The sequence below is a fragment of the Arvicanthis niloticus genome, chromosome 2 (genome assembly GCF_011762505.2).
Source record: "Arvicanthis niloticus isolate mArvNil1 chromosome 2, mArvNil1.pat.X, whole genome shotgun sequence".
NCBI lineage: Eukaryota > Metazoa > Chordata > Mammalia > Rodentia > Muridae > Arvicanthis > Arvicanthis niloticus.
In genome coordinates, this window is record NC_047659.1 from 7,977,701 (window position 1) to 7,997,921 (window position 20,221).

Consider the following 20,221-nt stretch of genomic DNA (forward strand, 5'->3'; position numbering starts at 1 on the left):
TGACCGATTTCTCTTTCCTTGACAAGAATGGGAAGCTGGAGCAGGAGCAACCGTTGTGTACTGCGTGGTTAAAAGCTGTAAGATTTCACTTGGTTTGGTTTTGAGGCAATGTCTCTGTAGCTGGCCTGAAACCCTCAACAATTTGAGACTCTGCCTCAAAACAACACAATAGAAAAAAATACTTACAAAAAAGTAGGAAAAGGTGGGCAGGGATGTATCTGGGTCTTATAGTATTCACCTACACGCACAAGGTCACGGGTTCAAACGAAGGAGGGAGGGAGAAAAGGGGGGAGGCAGAAAGGGTTTGTGGGTACATGCATTTTAGATTTGAGACTCCCAGACTCCCACAGCCTCTACTTTCCCAGCAGCCCCTAGTCTCATTGGAGAGAGGACCGGTCACCATCAAATCAAGAAAGAAAGGGCTTTCTCCAAAGGGCTGAAGAGAGAGCAAGCCCAACCTGTCTATGCAAAGGGCCAGAGGCCTGTCTCCAAGGATGTGTACAAGACTGACCACAATGTTAGCAAGAAAGCTGCCTGCAGGAGAGAGGGTGACAACCTTGTTTGTTCTTCTGATGCCTCACTCATCCTTGGGGGTTCACAGACATAGCCAACCCATGTGGAGGCACTGACAAACCAGAACAGTGGTTACTAGGAGGGACTTGAGACCTCAGGCTGGACAGGGTTTATCCGTGGGCTTTCACCCCAATACATGCTGTGACACATGCCTGGTGGGCTCCCTTGGCTTCCAGGAGTCAGTCAGAGCCAGGCTGGGCCTACAAGGCACCAATAGTCACCCTGGGTCTGAATCCCTGGAGTCCACAGCCCCATCCTGGGCAGGGAGAAGTGGATTCAGCAAGGTGCCCAAACAGAGCTTGCCGGCCAGGGCAACCAAATGGGAGTGTGAGCTGAGGGAAGAGCAAACGCTAGATGGGCCTGCATGCACAGCTACGGTCCCCTTGTCTGGAGTGCGCAGAGGTGTCAGAGGCAGAGCATCCCTGCAAGGCCTTGAATGTTCCAGGTTCCACTGGTTCCAGGGTCTTGGGGCGCTCTTGGGCTTCCGAGAAGGACGTGGTGTGTGTGTGTGTGTGTGTGTGTGTGTGTGTGTGTGTGTGTGTATCCTTCTCTGTCTTCCCCTATCCTTCTCCCAACCCCGCGGTCCTGGGAAGCCCAGGCTCACCCTTTCAAGTCGGCCTGGGAGTCCCCCCGGGCCGCCCTCCCTAGCAAGGGCCGGGACATCAAAGCGGCCGCTGCGGGATCCGGTTGCGGAAGGGGCGGGCGGGCCTTGGGGGAGGTGGCTTCGCTGGGCTCCCTTTCATCCTGGCTGGGAGCCGACCCCCCGGAGGTCGCTCTGGGCCTCTGCGAGTCCCTGCAGGCCAGGGGAGGGAGGACTTGAGGCTGCAAAGCCGCACAGAGCTGTGTGACCTCCGCGAGCCACTGCTTGTCTCTGGGCCTCGGCTTCTCCAGCTGCCTGCCTCCCTGACCAGCAATCTCAGGCTCGGGCTGGCCTGTGGGAGGGGGCTTTTGAGAGGTTAGCGCTGCTTTTTTGCTGTACAGACCACTGTAGCTGCCCACACACTGCCGATCCCCGCGCAGTGTGCAGGTACAACCTCATATCCTTTTCCAGTTGATCCTCTGAAAGTTCAGAGGGCAGGTGACTTGCCCCCAGGTCACACAGCCGCGTGGGGAAAGTGGATGACCAGTAGGCTCTGACCTTGACGCGTGACACTTGCAATAGCCAACCCTTCCAGAGATGCACATAGCATCTCCATTCTACACAGGGAGAAACTGCGGCACTGGGTCATACAACCTGGTAAAAACAAAGTTGGGTGCCGAGTAGGACGGCACTTCTGGCCTCAGACCCTAGAGACTCCATCACAGACAGCCTCTGGCAGAGACAGGCTAGGCTGAATCCTAAGTGGATCCTATGCTCAGTTCCAAGTAGGAGGGCTGGAGGGAGGTATGGTCAGTCTCCCCCCCAACCCCCGCCCCAGAGGCCACTGGGGAACACAGAAATGACCAAGATGAAGTTGGGGTGGGAGTGGGAATTCCAGGGAGGCAGAGACAGGCAGATCTCTTTGAGTTTGGGTTTGAGGCCAGCCTGGTTTACACAGTTAGTTCTGGGTCAGTCTGGGCTATAAAGTGAGACTCCATCTTAAAAAAAAAAAAAAAAAGCCGGGCGGTGGTGGCACACACCTTTAATCCCAGCACTTGGGAGGCAGAGGCAGGCGGATTTCTGAGTTCGAGGCCAGCCTGGTCTACAGAGTGAGTTCCAGGACAGCCAGGGCTACACAGAGAAACCCTGTCTCGAAAAACCAAACCAAACCAAACCAAACTAAACCAAACCAAAAAAAAAAAAAAAAAAAAAAAAAAAAAAAAAAAAAAAGCAGGGTGTTGGTGTTGTTGCTGCTGCTGCTGCTGCTGCTGCTGCTGCTGCTGCTGCTGCTGGTGGTGGTGGTAGTGTCTAATCCCAGTGCTAGGAAGTCAGGGGCAGACGGATCTCATTAAGTTTGAGGCCAGCCTGGTTTACAGAGCAAGTTCAAGGACAGCCAGAGCTACAGACAGAAACCCTATCTCCAAAAGCAAGCAAGCAAGCAAAGAGGGAGGAGGGTTCACTGGAAGAAAGCCACAATTAGTACTGGTTTGTCTAGGTCCTGACCAGTTTCCCTGTTTCCCTATTTTCATGTCCACACGTGTGCCAGCACGTACACACACACACACACACACACACACACTCCATTTTACTGCACTGACCCAAGGCTGTGGTGACCCCACTCACTGTGAGGCTGTGGTTACAGAACTCTTGGGGGTCTTTGGTGTCAGGCTCACCTCTGGGGAGGGACAGTTTTCCCAAGCCTCCTGCGGGGCTCCAGGTGCATCCGGGTTGGTGGGATGGGATGGCTCCTCAGGCTGGAGATTTAAAATTCCTTCCTGGAAAAAATCAGATAATCACGGAAGTCAGATAGCGTGAAATGAATGTGAGTCCTGTGAGCCCAGAGGAGCCTGGCAGAATCCTCAGACAGCAAGTGCAAGGCTCGGCACCCCGCCCTGCACCTGCCCCCACTCTCGGCCTTACAGGCAGGGAAACTGAGACCCAGGATATGAGATGCTAACAGATAGGGTCCAGCCTCTGCCCAGCATGTGTGGAGGCAAGCTGCGCCTCAGGGGTTCATTGAGAGCTGTCCCTTGTGCTTCGGGGATGTGTGCCTGCCGAGCTTTGTTTTGAGTATGGGAAAGTTCCACTGAACCCATGCTCAGTCAGATTCAATGGGGCTGTCAAGTACAGCATACTGGTAGGGAGAGCCGCATGTGTAAAGGCCCTGGGGCATGGATGAGTTTGGCTCAACAGCACAGCATACAGAAGCCAGAGGCCTGCTGCAGAGAACGGAGAACATGGGGGTGTGGTGGTGGGCAGAAGTTGATGAGAAAGGGGGTAGAGGAACCACTATGGGGTTTGGAGAAATGGTCCAGGGGATGCTGGCACTGGATACTATGATGGTGGCGAGCAAGCGGGGATCTCCAAGCTGAGCATCCAGGACTTCACCACACTGCAGAATCAACCTGGCTGGGAGCAACTGCAGAGGGGCTGGCCAGTCTCTAAGCCCTTCTGAACCCTGCTCCAGCAGCACCTAACCACCAAAGGAGGGAGATCAAAGAGGGCATTTGCAAGTTAGATTCAAACCTCCGGAGCCCCTGGAAATATTATTAGGGTCTCCATTCTACAAGCTCTGGAGATCCCGAAGGAAGAAGGCATTCCCTTCCCCCAGCAGGGATGCGTGCCCTGGGTCCTGCTGGAGTTGCAGGCTCAGCCTGGGGCTAGCACTCCTGCAAGAGGTAGACAGCCCCCCCCCCCTCGGTTCTGGGGACAAGGTTGTGCTGCTTCTCTGGAGTGTGGACAGCTGGTGGTGGGGTAGACAAAACACCCTGTCTGCAGTGGGGGAGGGGCAGGGAGAGAGGACAGAGGGAGAGGGAAGAAAAGAGGCAGAGATACCAGAGAGAAGGGTGAGGGAGGAGGGAGGAAAGGGATGGAAAGAGGAGGCTGGAGAAAGGGAGGGAGGCAGGACTGGATGGAAGGATGCTGTGGGCAGGAGATGGGGCACTGGGCTGGGAGAAGGATAACAGGGGGGAGGGGAAGGGGTGGTCCCCACCGTCTGTCACCTTCCTCACTGTGTGTCAGCACCTCTTCTTGCTGGTCTTTCTCTGGCATCTCCAGCTGGGTCTCACAGAGACTGCAGTCTCCAGTCTAGCTAGCCCAGGTCTCAGTGCTTAGCCAGGACTTTTCCCCCAGGGTTCCAGGCCTGACCCAGGAGGTTGTTAAGGGGTCATGTGTACACTTGTGCTCATGTATGCACAATTGTGTGACTTGTGAGGGTTGTGCCTGTCCCAGACAGCCTGCTTGCTTCCAATATCTGTGAGCTCCCGCATCCAACCTCTCTGTCCTGAAGCTGAGGAGTGATCTAATGGCACTGGACTCCCACCTAATCGGCAGCCATGGGCTCCTTCAGGGTGTGTGTGTCTGTGAATGTGTGTGTGAGTGTGTCTGTGTGTTTGTATCTGTGTCTCTGTGTGTGTGTCTGTGTATGTTTATGTCTATGTGTTTGTGTGTGTGTTTCTGTGTCTGTGGGGGGAAGGTATCTATGTGTGTGTAGGTGTCTCTGTCAGTGTGTGTTAGTGTGTGTCTCTGAGTATATCTATGTCTATGTGTGTGTCTCTGTGTAAGTATGTTTATGTGTCTGTATGTTTGTGTCTGTGTGTTTATGTATGTGCATGCCTCTGTATGTCTCTGTGTGTGTCTCTGTGAATGTGTGTCTGGTATCTGTGTATGTAGGAGTGTCTCTGTGTGTCTACATCTATGTGTGTGCATCTGTGTGTGAGAGTGTGTGTCTCTCTGTGTCAGTGTGTCTGTGTCTATGTCTATCTGTGTGTGAATGTGTCTGTGTGTATGAGTGTATCTGTATGTCTGTGTCTGTCTCTGTGTGCATAAGTTTGTGTGTGTGTATGTCTGTGTGTATCTGTGGGGGGGGTGCCTCTGTGTGTCTCTCTCTGTGTCTGTATTGTATGTGTTTGTGTCTGGGGGTGTCTCTGAGTGTGTGTCTGTATGTGTGTGAGTGTGTGTGTGTCTAGGTGTGAGTGTGTGTCTGGGGGTGTGTGTCTGTATATCAGGTGGTTCACAACCAGGGGTTCCTGATACCTTCTGACCGCTGTGGGCACCTGAACGCACATGATGAACATGTATACATGGAGGTGCACATATAAATAAAAGCAAAATGAAAGAACACAAGCATAAGGGCCAGGTGTGGCTGGTGCACACATCTTTAATTCCTGCATTCAGAAGGCAGAGGCAGGAGGATCTCTGAGAGTTGAAGCCAGCCTGGAGTTCAGGACAGCCAGGATTATACAGAGAGATTCTGTCTCAAAAAAGCAAAGCAAAACAAACAAAAACCCCCGAACAAACAAACCACACACACACACACACACACCCTACATACCACACCATACATACATACACATACCACATACAGATGCACACAGACACACAATCAAACAATGCTTTCAGTCTTAGGCTAACTGGGGTCGTTGTAATCCTAGACTCCTCAGCCATGGAGCTCAGCCTTCTCTGGAGCTTAGACCAGATGAGTTCCTGGTGCTTATTACTGGGACCTAGTGGAGCAGGCATCTCTCCTACCTGGGGACCCTTTCCAGCTCAACCAGCCTGGGAGGATCCTGTACCCAAATCTTACCTTCTAAGGTGGAGCTCCCCTGCCTGCCCTTGGGGAGAGGACAAAGACACAGAGAGACAACGGTGTCCAGTTTCCTGGGTGGACAGAGCCTGCTCCCAACAGACAAGCCATCTTCACAGATTCACTGGCTCAGCTCTGTGACCCCTACATGGCAGCTGCTTCTCTGAGTCTCTTGTGAAGTCACCCAGTCTCTTTGCCTCCTTGGTGGCAGGTCTTACAATCAGACAGGAGCAAGTCTGTGGAGTCTGGAGACACAGCACAGAGAGCTCGTAACTCCACACAGAGCCGACGAGAACACCCACACGTGTCATGAGATACGCTGGGGCTCTGTGTCTCCATCTGAACAGTTCAACAGCCATGGAAGCCTTTCATCCAGGTAGGCTGTGAAGCCAGGCGCTCAAAGCTGGCTTCCTTAAGGATTTTGCATTTGCTTTTTTTTTGTGCTGAGTTTTTATTTTCTGTGTACAACTATTTTGCCTGCATATATATCTGTGCACCATATTCATTTCTGGTGCCTGCAGAGGCTAGAAGGCAGCACCGGGTCCTCTGGAACTGGAGTAAAAAAAATGGTTGTGAGCTTCCCTGTGGGTGCTGGGATCAGAATTTGCTCGTTCTCTGCAAGCCCAGCCAGTGCTCTTAATTGCTGAGCAAACTACAGCTCCAGTTTTTTGTTTTTGCAAGCCAGGGTTCCTCTGTATGTGTCCTTGACTGTCCTGACACTTCGTTGTGTAGACCAGGCTGGTTTCCAACTCACAGAGCTTCACCTGTCTCTGCCTCCTGAATGGTAGGATTAAATGTATGTGCCACCATTGCCTGGCTCAATATTTGTCTTGTAAGAGAGTTTCATGTAGCTCAGGCTGGCCTTGAATTCACGATGTAGCAAAGGCTAACCTTGATCATCCTGCCTCTACCTCCCAAGTACTGAGATTAAAGGCATGTACCACCAAACCCAGTTTATGAAGTGCCGAGAACTGTACGCAGGGCATTCTGTCTGCTAGCCAAGCCCTGAGCCTCAGGAAACACCTTTGCTTGTGTGAGAACCCATCCTTATTTCAGTGGTTTGAAACAAGGTCTCATGTAGCTCACACTGGTCTCCAGCTCCTAGATTCTGTCTCTACCTCCTGAGTGCTGGAATCACAGGTATAATCACACCCAGCTACAAAGCAGGATTTATGTAAAATCAAATCCTATGCAACAATGGTACCTTCCCATAGCACTGGGGGCTGGGTTACAAGGCTCCAGAGGCTGGGCCAGGCCTCTCCTCCTGCATCCAGGGCCTCTCCATCATCACACTGTCCTAGACACATATGCATGCCTTGGAGGGTGACCACCCCTTGGATGGGGGCTGGTGTTCTCTGCCTGATGTGAGCTAATACCCAAAGTCCTGTGACAAGCTCAAGTGTTAGCAGAAAGAGGTCCCACCTTTCTATGGTCTCCAGGGATTTGCTCACCTAATCCACACCCCAACCCCTCATGGCAGAGTCAGAGACAGTTCTACTTCACCTTGCTCACAAGACCCAGCACCGAGGACAACACAGCTTGAGGAAGCAGGAAATGGAAGAATGGCCCCAGCATTGGCAGGGCTTGTCCTGGGGACTAGCAGGGTGCAGTAGCAGAAGCCTTGCCCTCTGGGCTGGTTCCAGAGCCGAAGGCAGGGAAAGCAGCTCCCCTCTTCTCACAGCTCGGATGGGGCTCCTGGCCAGATGCTCAGCAACCCTGCTCCAGTTGCTTAACCTCTCTGTGCTCTGGTTTCTTTACAGAGGAGTGTGCTGCCTACTTCCCCAAGTCTGTCCAAGGGGAGGCGGGCTGGGTGTGAAAGAGGACAGTCCTGGGCTCCTCTGGTCTTCCAGTTCTTGCAGCCATTGCTCCAAAAGCAGGCCCCAGGTCCATCTTACCAGCAGACTCCTCATTGCTCTGATAGTATAGAGACAACTGCTAGACTCATCTAGAAGCGTCTCATGAATCAGTACTGGGGATGCTGAGGCAGGAAGATTTTCAAGAGTTCCGGGCTAGCCTGGGCTATGTAGTGAGACCCTCAGTCACTCTTCTATTCTCATGCCAGCTTGCCAAGGCTCCACTCCTACAGGCTCCTCAAGAGCCTCCACTGGACCACAGGCTCCTAAAGGCAGTTCTGGCCTGCCCAGTGCCCACCATGAGCTCAGGGTCAGGGCATCATGTGTGGCTTACACTGGGTGTTTAATCTTGGCCCTTCAAGAAACAAGCTGCTGTAACAGTCCACAGACTACACACAGCAGAAAGGACAAAGTTCAAGGCCACGGGCCAGAAAGCACAGCAGGCACTGAGGCAGTCTCTGCTGGCTTATAGGCTGCCCCTCGCTCAGTCTTCCTCAGTTTTACTTTATGCGTATGGGTGTTTTGCCTGGATGTATGAATGTGCGCCACACACATGCCGGTTGCCCAGGAGGACCCGAAAAAGACATCTAATGCCCTAGGTGTAACTAGAGTTACAGGCAGCTGTGAGCCACCATGTGGGCGCTGGGGACCAATCTCTTGTCCTTTATAAGGACGGCCAGGGTTTTTAACAGCTGAGCCATCTCTCCAGACCAGAGTTACTCATCTTCCTTACGGACACTTGCTCTGCAGGGACCATCTTGGAACTTCATCGGCATTTAGAGGTCTGACTCACACCACCAGTATATCCAACTGAGGTCTTCATGAGAGTTTGGGGGACACAGGACCTCAGTCTTCATAGACAGCAGAACTGCAGCTCATGTCCTTGGAGTGCCAGTAGGATTGTTTTCACTGGAGAGCCCTCTTCCTAGGCCTGCCTGGACCTGCCAACTGCCTGTGAGGGTCCTGCCTGGCCTCCAGGGAACCTTCTTCTCAGGCCAGTCTGCCAAGTCCCCTCCCCTTCTGGAGCTTCAGTCTCCCTACTGGGAGGCAGGATACACAGAGAGCTACCCCACTGGGACAGCCTCCGGTGGGGGCAACTGTCGGTCACTGTGAGCTGAGAATGGGTTTGATCTCTCTGGGTCTCAGCTTCCCAGGAAAAGGCTCTCCTGAACATGGTTTCTGAAGAAACCTCATGTACGACTGAAGCCTGGCAGGTTCCAGGAAACTGCATGGGTCAGTCCTTCTCTCTCTGGTCTTAGGGTACTCAGGGCTACCTAGAACTTTGTAGACTACCGAGCTGGCCTGGAACACTGAGGTCCTCCTGCCTCTACCTCTCAAGTGCTAGGATTAAACCCATGTGCCACGAATTCCAGTTCTTTCTTGCTCTCTTTCAAGGGCTTATTTTTAAAGTCAAGCATAGTGGCGCGAGCACCTTTACTCTGTCAGCACTTGGGAGGCAGAGGCAGGAGGATCTCTAAGTTCAAGGTCAGCCTGTTCTACAGAGTGAGTTCCAGGACAGCCAGAGCTACATACATAATGAGATGCTGTCAGAAAAAAAATTTTTCATTGTGTTTGTGTGTGTACACGCACGTGTGCCCATGAGCAATGCATATGTGTGAATGAATGTGAGGGAAGTTATTGTAGAGTCCAGAAGAGAAGTTGAATTTTCAGGCAGTTGTGAACTGCCAGCTGTGAGTGCTGAAAACCAAACCCAGGATTTCTTCGAGAACGTCACATGCTCTTAGCCATCTCTCCTGCCCCGCACTGTGGGGACTGCACCCAGCTCCTCATGCATGGCACAGCATATTCTAGTGACCCCTTACTTCTAAGGGCTAATGAGTCACCTCCTGGGGGCACAGAGGCTCACAAGGCAGGGAACGGTCCAGAGAAAGGGGCAGGGTTTCCTATCTGGATAGGGGACACACTCCATCTGTTCCCCTGCCCTGCTTGCCTTGGCCCAATATAGCCTGTGGTGGTGTTCGGGGGATGAGAGAGATGGGAAGGCCTCTCGGGGGAGAGCAGCAGACCAGCCCCAAAGCACATGACACACAGCTGATACACCCACTCTGCTACTGGAAACGGACCCCAACGCTAGCATTTTCCTCTGTGCCTGGGGCCACCTGCCAAAGGCCTTATGAAGCACAGTAGGTGTGTTAATCCTAACACTGAGGTGGGCAAAAGCAGGCAGGTTTCTGAGTTCTAGGCTGGCCTGGTCTACAAATCAAGTCTCAGATCAGCCAAAGCTCCACAATGTAGGCCCCGCTCAATCATCCAGACAAAAAGGTCCATTGTGGACTCTGAGGGGGACCTAGGCCATCAGAAAGGGGTCTTCCCCAGCCTCAGTATTCCCAGCCCCTTCTTGGTCACCTAAGTTCAGGCTCCACATGAACACCATGTTGTGACTGTAGGCAGACAGCACCTCTCTAGTCCTCTAGGACTCTGGTACTCCAGAGGTCCACAGTGCATACTTCTGTGTGCAACACACGTTCTGAAGTGTGTTATCTCTGTGTGTGGAATGGGCTGTGTGTGTGTGTGTTCTCTGTTGTATGCACGCCTGTCTTCTCCATGTGGGAGGATGTCTGTGTGTCATGTGTATGGTTGCATGTATCAATGTGCTGTGTGTTTATGTGGTATGTGTGAAACCTCTTTGTGTCTGCTTTTTTTTTTTTTCCATGCGTATGATATGTTACATGTGTGTCTCTCAGGGTCCATGTGTATCTGTGGTGTGTCTCCATAAATGTGGACTTTGTGGTATGTATTGTCATGCATATGTGTGTGTGTGGTGTGTGCTTCTCCATGTATGGTATTTGTAACATATATAATATATATATATTATATATATATATATTTGTAACATATATAATATATATATATAATATATATATATATATATATATATATATATATATATATAGTTTACTGTGCGCTGTGTACCTGGGGCTGTATCTGTTATGAACATCTGTGGTATGGTTTTCTATGTGTGTGGGGTCTCTCTCGGTGTGGTATGGTTTGTCTGTGTGTTCTCCCTGTGTGTGTGGGTCTCCAGGTGGTGGTGTGTATGTGCTGTCCTCTGTGTGTGGGGTCTCTGTGATGCGCGCGCGTGCTCGAGCATACGCAAGTGTGTCTCCCCATGTCCTGTTTCTGTGTCTGAGGTTTCCTCCCTATGTGTGAGGTCTCTGTAGTGTATGTGATATACACTGTGTGTGTGTCCTACTTCAATGTCCAAGTTTTTTCTTGCGTGGGTCTGTCCCGTGCGTTGTTCCTAGCCTCTCCGTGAAGGCAAGGTCTCGGGTTGCAGTTTGGAGGCCAGGTTCCCCACAGTGGGGAGCGCCGAACCCAGGATTCAGGGATCAGAAGTGAGCACTGCCTAAGGGAAAGTTTCCGGCACGGGACGAGAGCTGAAGTTTCGCGGCGCAAAGCCAGGCCAACACTGCCCCCGCGCGGTGCGGCGCGGCGCTGCAGGCGGTCGGGGAAGCAGGCAGAACCGGCACCCGCGGCGCTCAGCACTCCAGGGAAACAGGGATTCTATGTCCTGGGTCACAGCTTGAAAGCCAGAAAGGGGCCGAGGCCCGCTCCAGCCCAGCGCTGATGACGTTGACGCGTTGCGCCGCATGCCGGGTCCGGATCTACCTTTCTTCAGCCCTTCATCATCCCCAGCCCATCTGGTCCCTAAGATGACCCGCCCAGTCCAGCCCAAACCCCCAGCGTTAGTATTCCGTCCTCCCTGTTAGACTCCACTCCACGCCGAGTCCGAGCCGTTTCTTCAAGGGCCAGCAGGTGGCGATAAAGACCTGGCCAGAGCGCAAGAACAAGGTGAAACTCCAAGGAGGGAGGCTGGCTCCCAGGCGTCCCCCGGGGGTGGGATATGGAGTGATGGGGGCACCCAGGTGTATGGCAGTGTCTAGGTTAATGCAGCAGATATATTCTAGGAGGTGCCTGCCACCTTGACTTCAGGCCACTTCCCCATGTGGATTTGAACGCTGCATCAGGAACTTCTGGCGCTAAAGACAAGAAGTTGTTTATCTACTCTCCTAGGGTGAGGTTATGGCTGGGGGGGGAGGGGTCTGCTTCAGGCATAGATTGATTTAGGTTTGAGGATGTCTCGTGAGTTGCCCCACCCCACCCCCTTGGGAAAGCATTCCCTGGGACAAGCTGAGCCCCTAGGGTACCCTGTCTCCCTTCCCCCAATATCCTGCTGTCAGCAACCTCATCCCAGCTATGAATCCATCTTAATCTCCCCTACCCAGGAACCCCAAGTGGTCCCCAATCAGGCACCCAGAGTGGCTTTTACTGGGAGACCTAGTGATCCATCCCAGCCACCTGGGAGGTGTGTTTATTTGTGGGGTGAAGAAGCACTCTCCTCATTGCCTGGCATGGGTACACTCCTGAGCAAGGGGGGCTCTGGCAGGCATTCACCTGTGAGCCTGCTGCCGGTTTGTGGATGGCAGGAGGAGCTGGTAACCCTTAGGGCGGCTTTGCTTCAGGACAGACTGCAGCACCAAACTGGGCAGAAAGGACTCCTGGAGGGAGAAGGATACCCGGCATGGCACTGTTGAGGGGACCCCAGGGAGAAGACAGGAAGCAGACAGGTCCCCTGGGAGCCCAGGTGGGAGGAGATAGGTCCTCTGGGCAGCGGTGGGGACAGGGAGGGAGCAGGTGGATCTGCACTGCCGCTGGCCTAGGCCAAAGCACAGCCCACCCACTCACTAGCCTGGCTCAAGAGCCTCCCCCTCCCCCCCAGCTCCACACTGAGGGAGGCCAGGCCATACAAATCCAAGCCATAAACCCATGGTGACTCAACAGAGAGGGTCCCCTACAGAGTCACTGAGGGCTGCTGCTTCTGCTGGCCAGCTGCCCTGGGCTGCTCACCAGCTTCTGGTTCCAGGGACAGGGCAATTTGCCCACCTGCTCCACATTGTTAGGAGTGTCCAGAAAGGTTCTGAGGCCTCCCCGTGGCCTTGGGATGGTGGCCCTGGAGATGAAGGGGAGGCGGCTGCTCGTGGAGGCATCCTCAGAAAGGTAGAGCTGTGGTTCCTGAGTGGACCTGGTGGGGAGAGAGGAGCCTATAGCTTTTTGACCCTGAGTTCCAGACCCATCTACAGTTTGTACCTGGAGGACCTAGACCACAACCCTCCTGCTTCCTCTACCCAGAGCCTCACGCGCGGGGGCAGTTCCAACATGAGGAGCCGGCCACAGTGTCTTGGACCCTGGGATGAAGGGCTCTGGGCAGACTGTCCAACCATCTTCCAACACTCCCAAGCACCCGCTCTGACACAGACACGGCTGGCAGAGCAGTCTGCTCGCATGGAAAGATATTCTGCCGGACTAGAAGAGAGAGAGCAGAGTGAGTTCCCTGTCCCCTCCCCCAGGGAGGGGCATACTGACATGCCCCCACCCTCCTTCCTCTGGCTGGCAAGGCTAGACAGAGCCTTGTCTCCATGGCAACCACAGGCTCCCCTGTGCCTGCCAGTTGCCTCCAGAGAAGTCCTGGGCTTTAAAACTACCTCCCTGTGACTGTTCCTGCTATGCCACAAAGCTGAGCCCTGCCATGGTCCTGCTCCTGCTCCAGCCCCCAATGGGCCCCTCTTCTCTAAAGTGGGAGGGCCAGGTACCCCACCTTGGCAATTCCAGAGGATGCCAAGAATCTGCAAGGGCTGGAAGGAGGGGTCTCTTGGGACTAGGTGCTTTTCCTGGACTTCCAGAGGCTACCTTGGACAGGAGCAGCTGAGGAATCACAAGTCCTGATGCTATGGATATGGCCACAGTGCTTGGCCTGTCCTTGAGTTTCTGGAGCATTCTGACCTCTGTTCTAGGCTCCGTGGTGACTCTTACACAACCATCCTTTGCCTCAATTTTCTCGGCAATCAAAATAACCAGAAGCCAGGAGCAGCACATGCCTGCAATCCTAACAGCTGGGAGGTGGAGGCAGGAGGATCAGGATTTCAAGGTCATCCTTGGCTACCCTGATTTGTTGTGTAGGTCAGCCTGGGATACATGAGACTCTGTCTCAAAAAAGACAATAAGTCAGTATTGCTAGTCCTGTAGGCACAAGAGCTCTCAACTCTGTTAGCTGAAATTATACTCTGAAGCACACGCGTGCACACAATATAACCAGAGTTGGGCTTCCCTGATTCATGTGAGTGTTAAGGGGAGATGTCCGGGGCTACTGAGTCTGGAGGACAGAGGCTGGGTACCACCAGGACGTCTTGTCTTCCTCACTGTCCTGCTTGCCTCCAGCCACCCACTCAAAAACGTCAACGGAAGCCACCCCTAGAGCCGAGAGCTCACTTCTGCCTGGGCTCTGAGTTTCTCTCTTGGACCCTTTCAGCTTCCTCTTCTAAGACTTGCTGGACATCTGGTCAGACTGACCCCCAGAATCTGTGAGAAAGATGATTCGGGAAGCTGCCAAGGGACTGGGAAGCTGTGTAAGGTGGGGTGGCTGAGGAAGGGCTCTTTAATAATAACAAGGCCCAGGCAGCCACTGTTCTCTTGGCACCATGTGCCGAATGCCACCCACCTCTGCTGCCTCTCGGGGACCCTAATGGTCCTTGAAGGGCACCTTGACATCTTCTGAAAAGGCCAGCACAGGCCTTCCTCTGTAGAGTCATTGGCCTGCACTGCTCTCTAAGGACCCGGAGCCACAACCTGTGACCTCTGCACTCCTGGCTAGACTTTTCTGGAATCTCAACAGTTCCAGAAGTAGCTGTGTGCTCACCTGCACGATTGCGTTCCCAGTACCGAAGTGCTGTGTCCTGCAGGGTCTCGTCTGCGAATCGTACCCGGAAAGGACAATAGCGTCTACGGGGTCTTGAGCCTTCTCCAGAGGGGCTGCAAGTGAGCACAGTCTTCACTTTGGGAACCTGTATGCTGTGGAGACTGCTGAGGGGTCATGGGAGGCCAGGGGAGCCAGGCTCCTAGTAAGATCTTGGCCAGGGCTTGGGGAGATGGAGCAGCCATTAAAGTGCTTTCCTGATCTCACAGAGAATCTGCATTTCATTCTAGCACCCACATTGTTGGCTGACAACTGCCTGTGACTTCCACTCCTGGGGTAATCTGAACACCCTCTTCCGGCTTCTATAAGCACCACCAGAGCTCACGTGAACACCCTGCCCCCACCCAAACATACACACAAAAATAAATATAAATCTTCGAAAGATTTTGGTTGGTGGCAGGGCTCCACCAGTCACAGCAGATGGCTTTTTCCAAGTGCTTGTTCTGGTCACCACGTGACACGTTTCATCCCACCAAACCTGAGCAGTACCCATGAAGCCCTGTCACTATCTCAATTACAAGTAAGGAAACAGAGGCACAGAGATGTCTGGCCCACAGCTACCACTCACAGACATCAAGCTAGAGGGCAAGTTTTTCACTCAGCCACCAAGAGGTCCCGGACCACGGAAACCTGTCTCCTCCTCTGTGATGGAGATCAAGCCAGCCCACGGTGTGGCACGTGGGACCCTTGGGAGGTGGAGGCAAAAGGATCAAGAGTTCAAAGTCATCCTTGGCTACCTAGTGAGTGTGAGGCCAGCCTGGGCTACGGGTTGACAAATAAGCAGATAAAAATAAGGAAATCATGGTGCCCCACCCCTTCCTCAGCACGGGTTTGAAGAGATGGGGCGGATTGCAGGAGCATCCTGCCGAGGGTATGCCGGGCGGAAGAAACATCTCTAGCTTCGGGCTGTTACGATAGCTGTCAGTCTCGATTGTGCCACCGAGGCCGTATGAGCTGGGGCACACTGTCCTCAAGGTTCCACTTCTCACTTTTCTCCTTCCGGTCATGTGCTGTGTTATAGGCGGGATCATTCCGCCGTCACAGGAACTGGGAGAGTGGAGTACCCCGTGTGGGGAGGCACCTAGAACAGGGCCTGTCAATGGGGTTGTGCTGCATAGAGGGCGTGTTATATTCGTATGTAATAAAAATGCTAGACCTGTTCATTTCTCCCTCAGGGACGGGGCTGCCAGCCCGGTGACTTGATCACTCGTGCCCCACTGCACCTTCACCTTGTATTTACACACCCACACCCACTGATCCTGTGCCATCCTTGTGGATGCATAGGGTGTGTTTCTCATTGTCCACAAGAGCCATGCAGCCAGGAACCTGACTGTAGGTGTTGGGGCTTAGTTAGGGTCACAGTTGTGTGCATGCAGAATCTCAGCTCTGCCCTGGCCACAGGGTGAGGCTTAGACATCTCCTAGGCTCTGCCTATCAGTGTAACACCATGCTTCCCTGCCGAGGGAAGATCACTTGCCGGAGCAATCTAATGTACTGAAGGAATGTTACATACAAATAAGTGTCCAACTCTAGTCTCCACTTTCTTTTAGTGATTTTAGTGTTCTGTCTGCATGTATGTCTGTGTGAGGTGCCAAACCTCCTAGTGTCCTTAACTGCTGAGGCATCTCTCCATCCTCCTAAGTCTCTCTACTTTGATCCTAGAAAACTGTGTCAGGAAGGGTTCTGAGGCTTATGGAGAAATGTGCAGTGATCCATTAGTAATGTCTGCCAGGGATACAGACGGAGTAGTAATGGTATGCTTACTCTGTATGCATATTCCCTGGTCCATCTGGTCCTTCCACTAATTAATTAATTGCTGGGCAGTGGTGGCTCACGCCTTTAATCCCAGCACTTGGGAGGCAGAAACAGGCAGATTACTGAGTTCGAGGCCAGCCTGGTCTACAGAGTGAGTTCCAGGATAGCCAGGGCTATGCAGAGAAATCCTGCCTCGAAAAACAAACAAACAAAAAGTAATTTATTAATTAATTAATTGAGACAGGGTCTCATTTTGTAGCCCTGGCTGTGTTGGAATCACTATGTAGTCCAGGCTGGCCTCCAACTCACAGAATTGCTTGCCTAAGCCTCCTGACTGCTGGGATTGAAAGTGTACACCACCACACCCAACTCTCTAGTCTTTAAACCCCCTAGATAGTGGCCTTCACCATGCACCTGTGCTCCAGCCTGTATGAACCTGTTGTTTCCTTCCCCTCTCCAATAAGAGCTCTGTAGCATTTAAGTCCTGGTAAACAGTAGTGCCGGTTAATGCCTGGGATCTTTCTTGGTTTCATCTCTCATTGTCTGTTCCTCTAGCGTTTGATACATAGTAAAACTTCATACAGGGTAATGTTTTTGAGATGGGAGAAGGGTCCAGCAGGAGGAGGATTCATGCCTGGATCTCAGCTGAATAGCTGGATGGTTCTGCAGACAAACATGTAAGCTTGTGGGTGGCTTTATTACTAGGGGAGAGGTGATTGGCGTCCTGGGTTTCTAAGTGAAAGAAAGGAGAGCTATCAGGCAGCTGTAACCAGAGGGGATTTGTGAATAGATAGAAGACTGGCTGGCTGACAGTACTGCAGTTTGGAGACAGTTATGAGTTCATGGCCATTTAGATGCATCGATGGATGGACGAATGGAGAGAGTCACAGTAGAAGACCGGGTTTGTGGGTAGGGGTTAGGTGCGTGCAGAGTGGATAGGTGAGTGGGTCCATAGATACATGGTACATCCATTAGTAAATGCCTGGAAACAGGGGAGGCGAAGGAATGCCTTCCTGTTTGAGTTGGCTTGGGGAACTCATGGCTTGGGGGAAATGACAGAGTGGCTCAGTAGTTAGAGGTGATTGTCAGGCAAGCCTGACAACCTCTGTTCCATCCCCCAAGGCCACGTGAAGGTGGAAGGAGACAGTTAGTGCCACACAACTATAGCACGTGTGTACTCACAACAGATGCTACTCACGGATGGGCCTTTTTGGCTCTGACGAATTCACCTCTTGGGAGCCCCAGGGTAGTCTTCTCTCTAAAATTGTTGTCCCAGTGCAATGGTTGGTCCCTTGAAGAGAAAGAGGCCGCAGCTGATGTAAGCAAGCAGAGGCCAAACCATGGTAGCATCCAGGGCAACCCCTCCTTCATCAAGAGGGTCCCCTCCACTTACCACAGGTCTGGGAGAAATGAGCAGCCGGAACACCGAGAAGCTAGGCAGTGCTCTGGTGTACTACTCCTGGCGTACTGTGGCGCTGAAGGTGCTGGGAGGGGATGGGAGGAGGAGAGCCCGGTGAGATGGAGACGGTCCTCCCCTGGGAACCCCAGACTTCGCACCCCCTCACCCCCCCCCACCTCCCGCGGCCTCACGGTCCGCCTCTGAGTTTGTGCTCTTGGCGCGTAACTGGTGCAGGAATTGGCGGAACTTGGTGGGCAGCAGCTCCCCCAGCAGCGCGCTCAGGGCGTCAGGGTTGTCGCGGTCTGTGGGCTGCCGGTTCCCCCGAGTCCCCGCTTCCCGGGCCGAGCTGCTCGGCAGTAGCGGCGGCAGTAGCAGCGCGCGCGCGGCCCCACGGCTCCGCGGAGCGTAGGGGGACTCGGGGGACCCGCAAGGCTGGCGCTGGGACTTGCGGTCCCGCCACCACGCGCTGTCTGCGCCTCGCCCCGCCCAGCTGTCGAGCGTGGGCAGCAGCATCGGCAGCCGCTGGATGGGGCGGCGTGGGGTGGACCCGTCGGGATACCCCTTGGGCTTGTAGGCCGGGGTCCCTTCCATGGGCTGGGGCCGGAACATCCTGAGTCAGAGCTCAGCTCAGGACACCTTCGCGCCCGGGGGACGCGCAGGGGCGAGCGGAGCCTCCGGAAGGTCTTGTGCCAGCCCGCAGGCCATAGCGCCGGGAAGGGACAGCAGAAGCTGGCTCCGGCAGGACCCTCGCCTGCAGTGTCCCGGCGCAAAGGCGGTGAGGGCGGGGACGCCAGCCCTTTGGGGGCGCCTGTGACGTTGACGTGAGCTAGTGCACGCCAAGCGCCTGGCACAGTGCTGGGCTTGCTGCACCTGCCGGCTGAAGACTGCCTTTCCTATCACTTAGCTCACTTGGGAGAGTGTTTTTTTCTAGAATGTGCAAGAAACTGAGCGCGGCGGCCCATGCCTGCGATCTCAGCACTTGGGAGACAGATGCTGGAGAAACGGATCAGCGAGAGGATCAGACTTTGATTCCCAAAACGTATATATAGATAGGACGGCTCACAACCTCCAGTGTCAAAGTTATCCATTAGTCTCTTCTAGCTTCCAGTGTTACGTGGGCAGTCACATAATACACTGCCATGCAGGCAAAACACTTATACACATTTTTAAAAATGTTTTAAATTTAAAGCTATTGTCAGGAGGTGGTGGAGCATGCTTTTAACCCCAGCACTCAGGAGGCTGAAGCTGATGGATCTCTCTGAGTTCGAGGCCAGCCTGGTCTTCAAAGTGAGATCCAGGACAGCCAGGACTACACAGAGAAACCTTGCCCCGAAAAACAAAACAAAACAAAAAATTCAAGGCTATTGTTAAGTGTGGTAGTGCACGCCTTTTAATTTCAGCACTCCGGGAGGCAGAGGCAGACATCTTTCTGAATTTGTGGCCACCCTGGTCTACATACCAACTCCAGGCCAGCTAGAGCTACATAGTAAGAACCTGTCTTAAAATAAACAATAAACTCAAGGTTGTGCTTGGCTACATAGCGAGTTCAAGGTCAGCTTGGGCTAAGGGAGACCCTGCCTCAAAAAATATGATTTAGAAGAGTGTTTCTCAACCTGTGGGTTGTGACTCCTGTGCGGGTCACAGTGACCCTTTTCACAGGGGTCACCTGAGACCATCAGAAAACACAGATATTCCAATTCACAACATTAGCACCATTACAGATATGAAGTAGCAATAAAAATGGCTACATGGTTGGGACCAACACAGCATGAGGGACTGTATTAAAGGGTCGCAGCATAGGAAGGTTGAGAACCACTATGTTAGCATTTTGGTTTTTTGCTCCAATTCTTAATAGCCTTGAGATCTGGGCAGCCAGAGAACTTCCCGCTAAAGCCTGCATCTGCCTCTTTGTTCAGTTAGTTCCTCTTGAGGAAGTCTCCCTACATGGCACAACCCATCATCTTCCTGCCTCTGTTTTCCAAGCCCTGGGGTTATAAACCTGGGCCACCCCTGCGGCCCACACATGACTTACAGCCATGGCAGGAGGAGGCATGGGAGGGCTGGACCTCCTACTGCAATTGCAGAATTCTAGTTTGTAAACTTTGATGGGGAAGCCTCTATCAGAACAGGACCAAACTGAAGGTACACATGACTTTTTCCCACCTCCTACCCCAGATGCTGACAGTGAAGATGGGGAGAAGCCAAGACCATTTTTGGTGCCTCTTCCCCAAGGCTGGAGATAAGACAGAGAGCCTGGTAAAGCTGTAGCATAGGTAAATGTCCCACCATCCAGCCATATCCAGCCAAGACACATATTCTGAGCATAGTCCCAATTAGGGAGAAAAGACCCAGCCCCTTCAGCTTTGACACTGGGGTCTCAGGCCTGCTTCTTCCCAAGATTGTCATCACCAAAGGTTCCTAGGTGATATCACACTCACCTACTGGGTGAGGCCCCGGAAGGTCCTGTAAGTTTAGAGCCCCCTGACAGGTGGGCTATTTGCTGGGAGAGCCCATCTTTCCACCTGCTCCCTCTGACAGCTCTGCCCAGGTGCCTGCAAGTGTTCTTGGAGTCATTGTGATCCGATCTTACCCACAGCCACTAGGGAGCAATGGGCACTGTGTCCTGGGGACAAGGGTGGGGCTGGTGTACCCCGGGTGCCAGGGCCACACCCACAGAGGCCTTGGCACTCCCTGCCAGAGTAGC

The 20,221-nt window shown here is 53.1% G+C and overlaps 1 protein-coding gene across 5 annotated transcripts; it reads right to left on the reverse strand.

The window, feature by feature from the left end:
- Positions 1–10,518: 10,518 nt before the first annotated feature.
- C2H9orf50 (chromosome 2 C9orf50 homolog) lies at positions 10,519–18,291 on the reverse strand. 5 transcript variants are annotated; one of them, XM_076928451.1, is made up of 8 exons: positions 17,709–18,285; positions 17,512–17,602; positions 17,317–17,409; positions 14,307–14,419; positions 12,751–12,916; positions 12,461–12,635; positions 12,008–12,111; positions 10,519–11,382 (listed from the first exon to the last, which is right to left on the reverse strand). In XM_076928451.1, the coding sequence occupies exons 1-8, from the start codon at positions 18,124–18,126 to the stop codon at positions 11,355–11,357; spliced, it is 1,188 nt and encodes a 395-aa protein (XP_076784566.1). In that variant the 5' UTR covers positions 18,127–18,285; the 3' UTR covers positions 10,519–11,354. The 5 variants fall into 5 exon arrangements, with proteins under 5 accessions (XP_076784566.1, XP_076784567.1, XP_076784565.1 ...); XM_076928452.1 differs by having other exon boundaries at positions 12,497–12,635; positions 17,694–18,285; XM_076928450.1 differs by having other exon boundaries at positions 17,694–18,285.
- Between the last annotated feature and the right edge of the window lie 1,930 nt (positions 18,292–20,221).

Coding starts and splice junctions, on each gene's coding strand:
- C2H9orf50 (XM_076928450.1), bottom strand. CDS start 18,126: ATGTTCCGGCCCCAGCCCATGGAAGGGACCCCGGCCTACAAGCCCAAG. Junction 12,917..14,306: donor CTGGGAACGCAATCGTGCAG/GTGAGCACACAG, acceptor TCTCTCTTCTAG/TCCGGCAGAATATCTTTCCA. Junction 12,636..12,750: donor TGTTGGAACTGCCCCCGCGC/GTGAGGCTCTGG, acceptor TCTCCCCACCAG/GTCCACTCAGGAACCACAGC.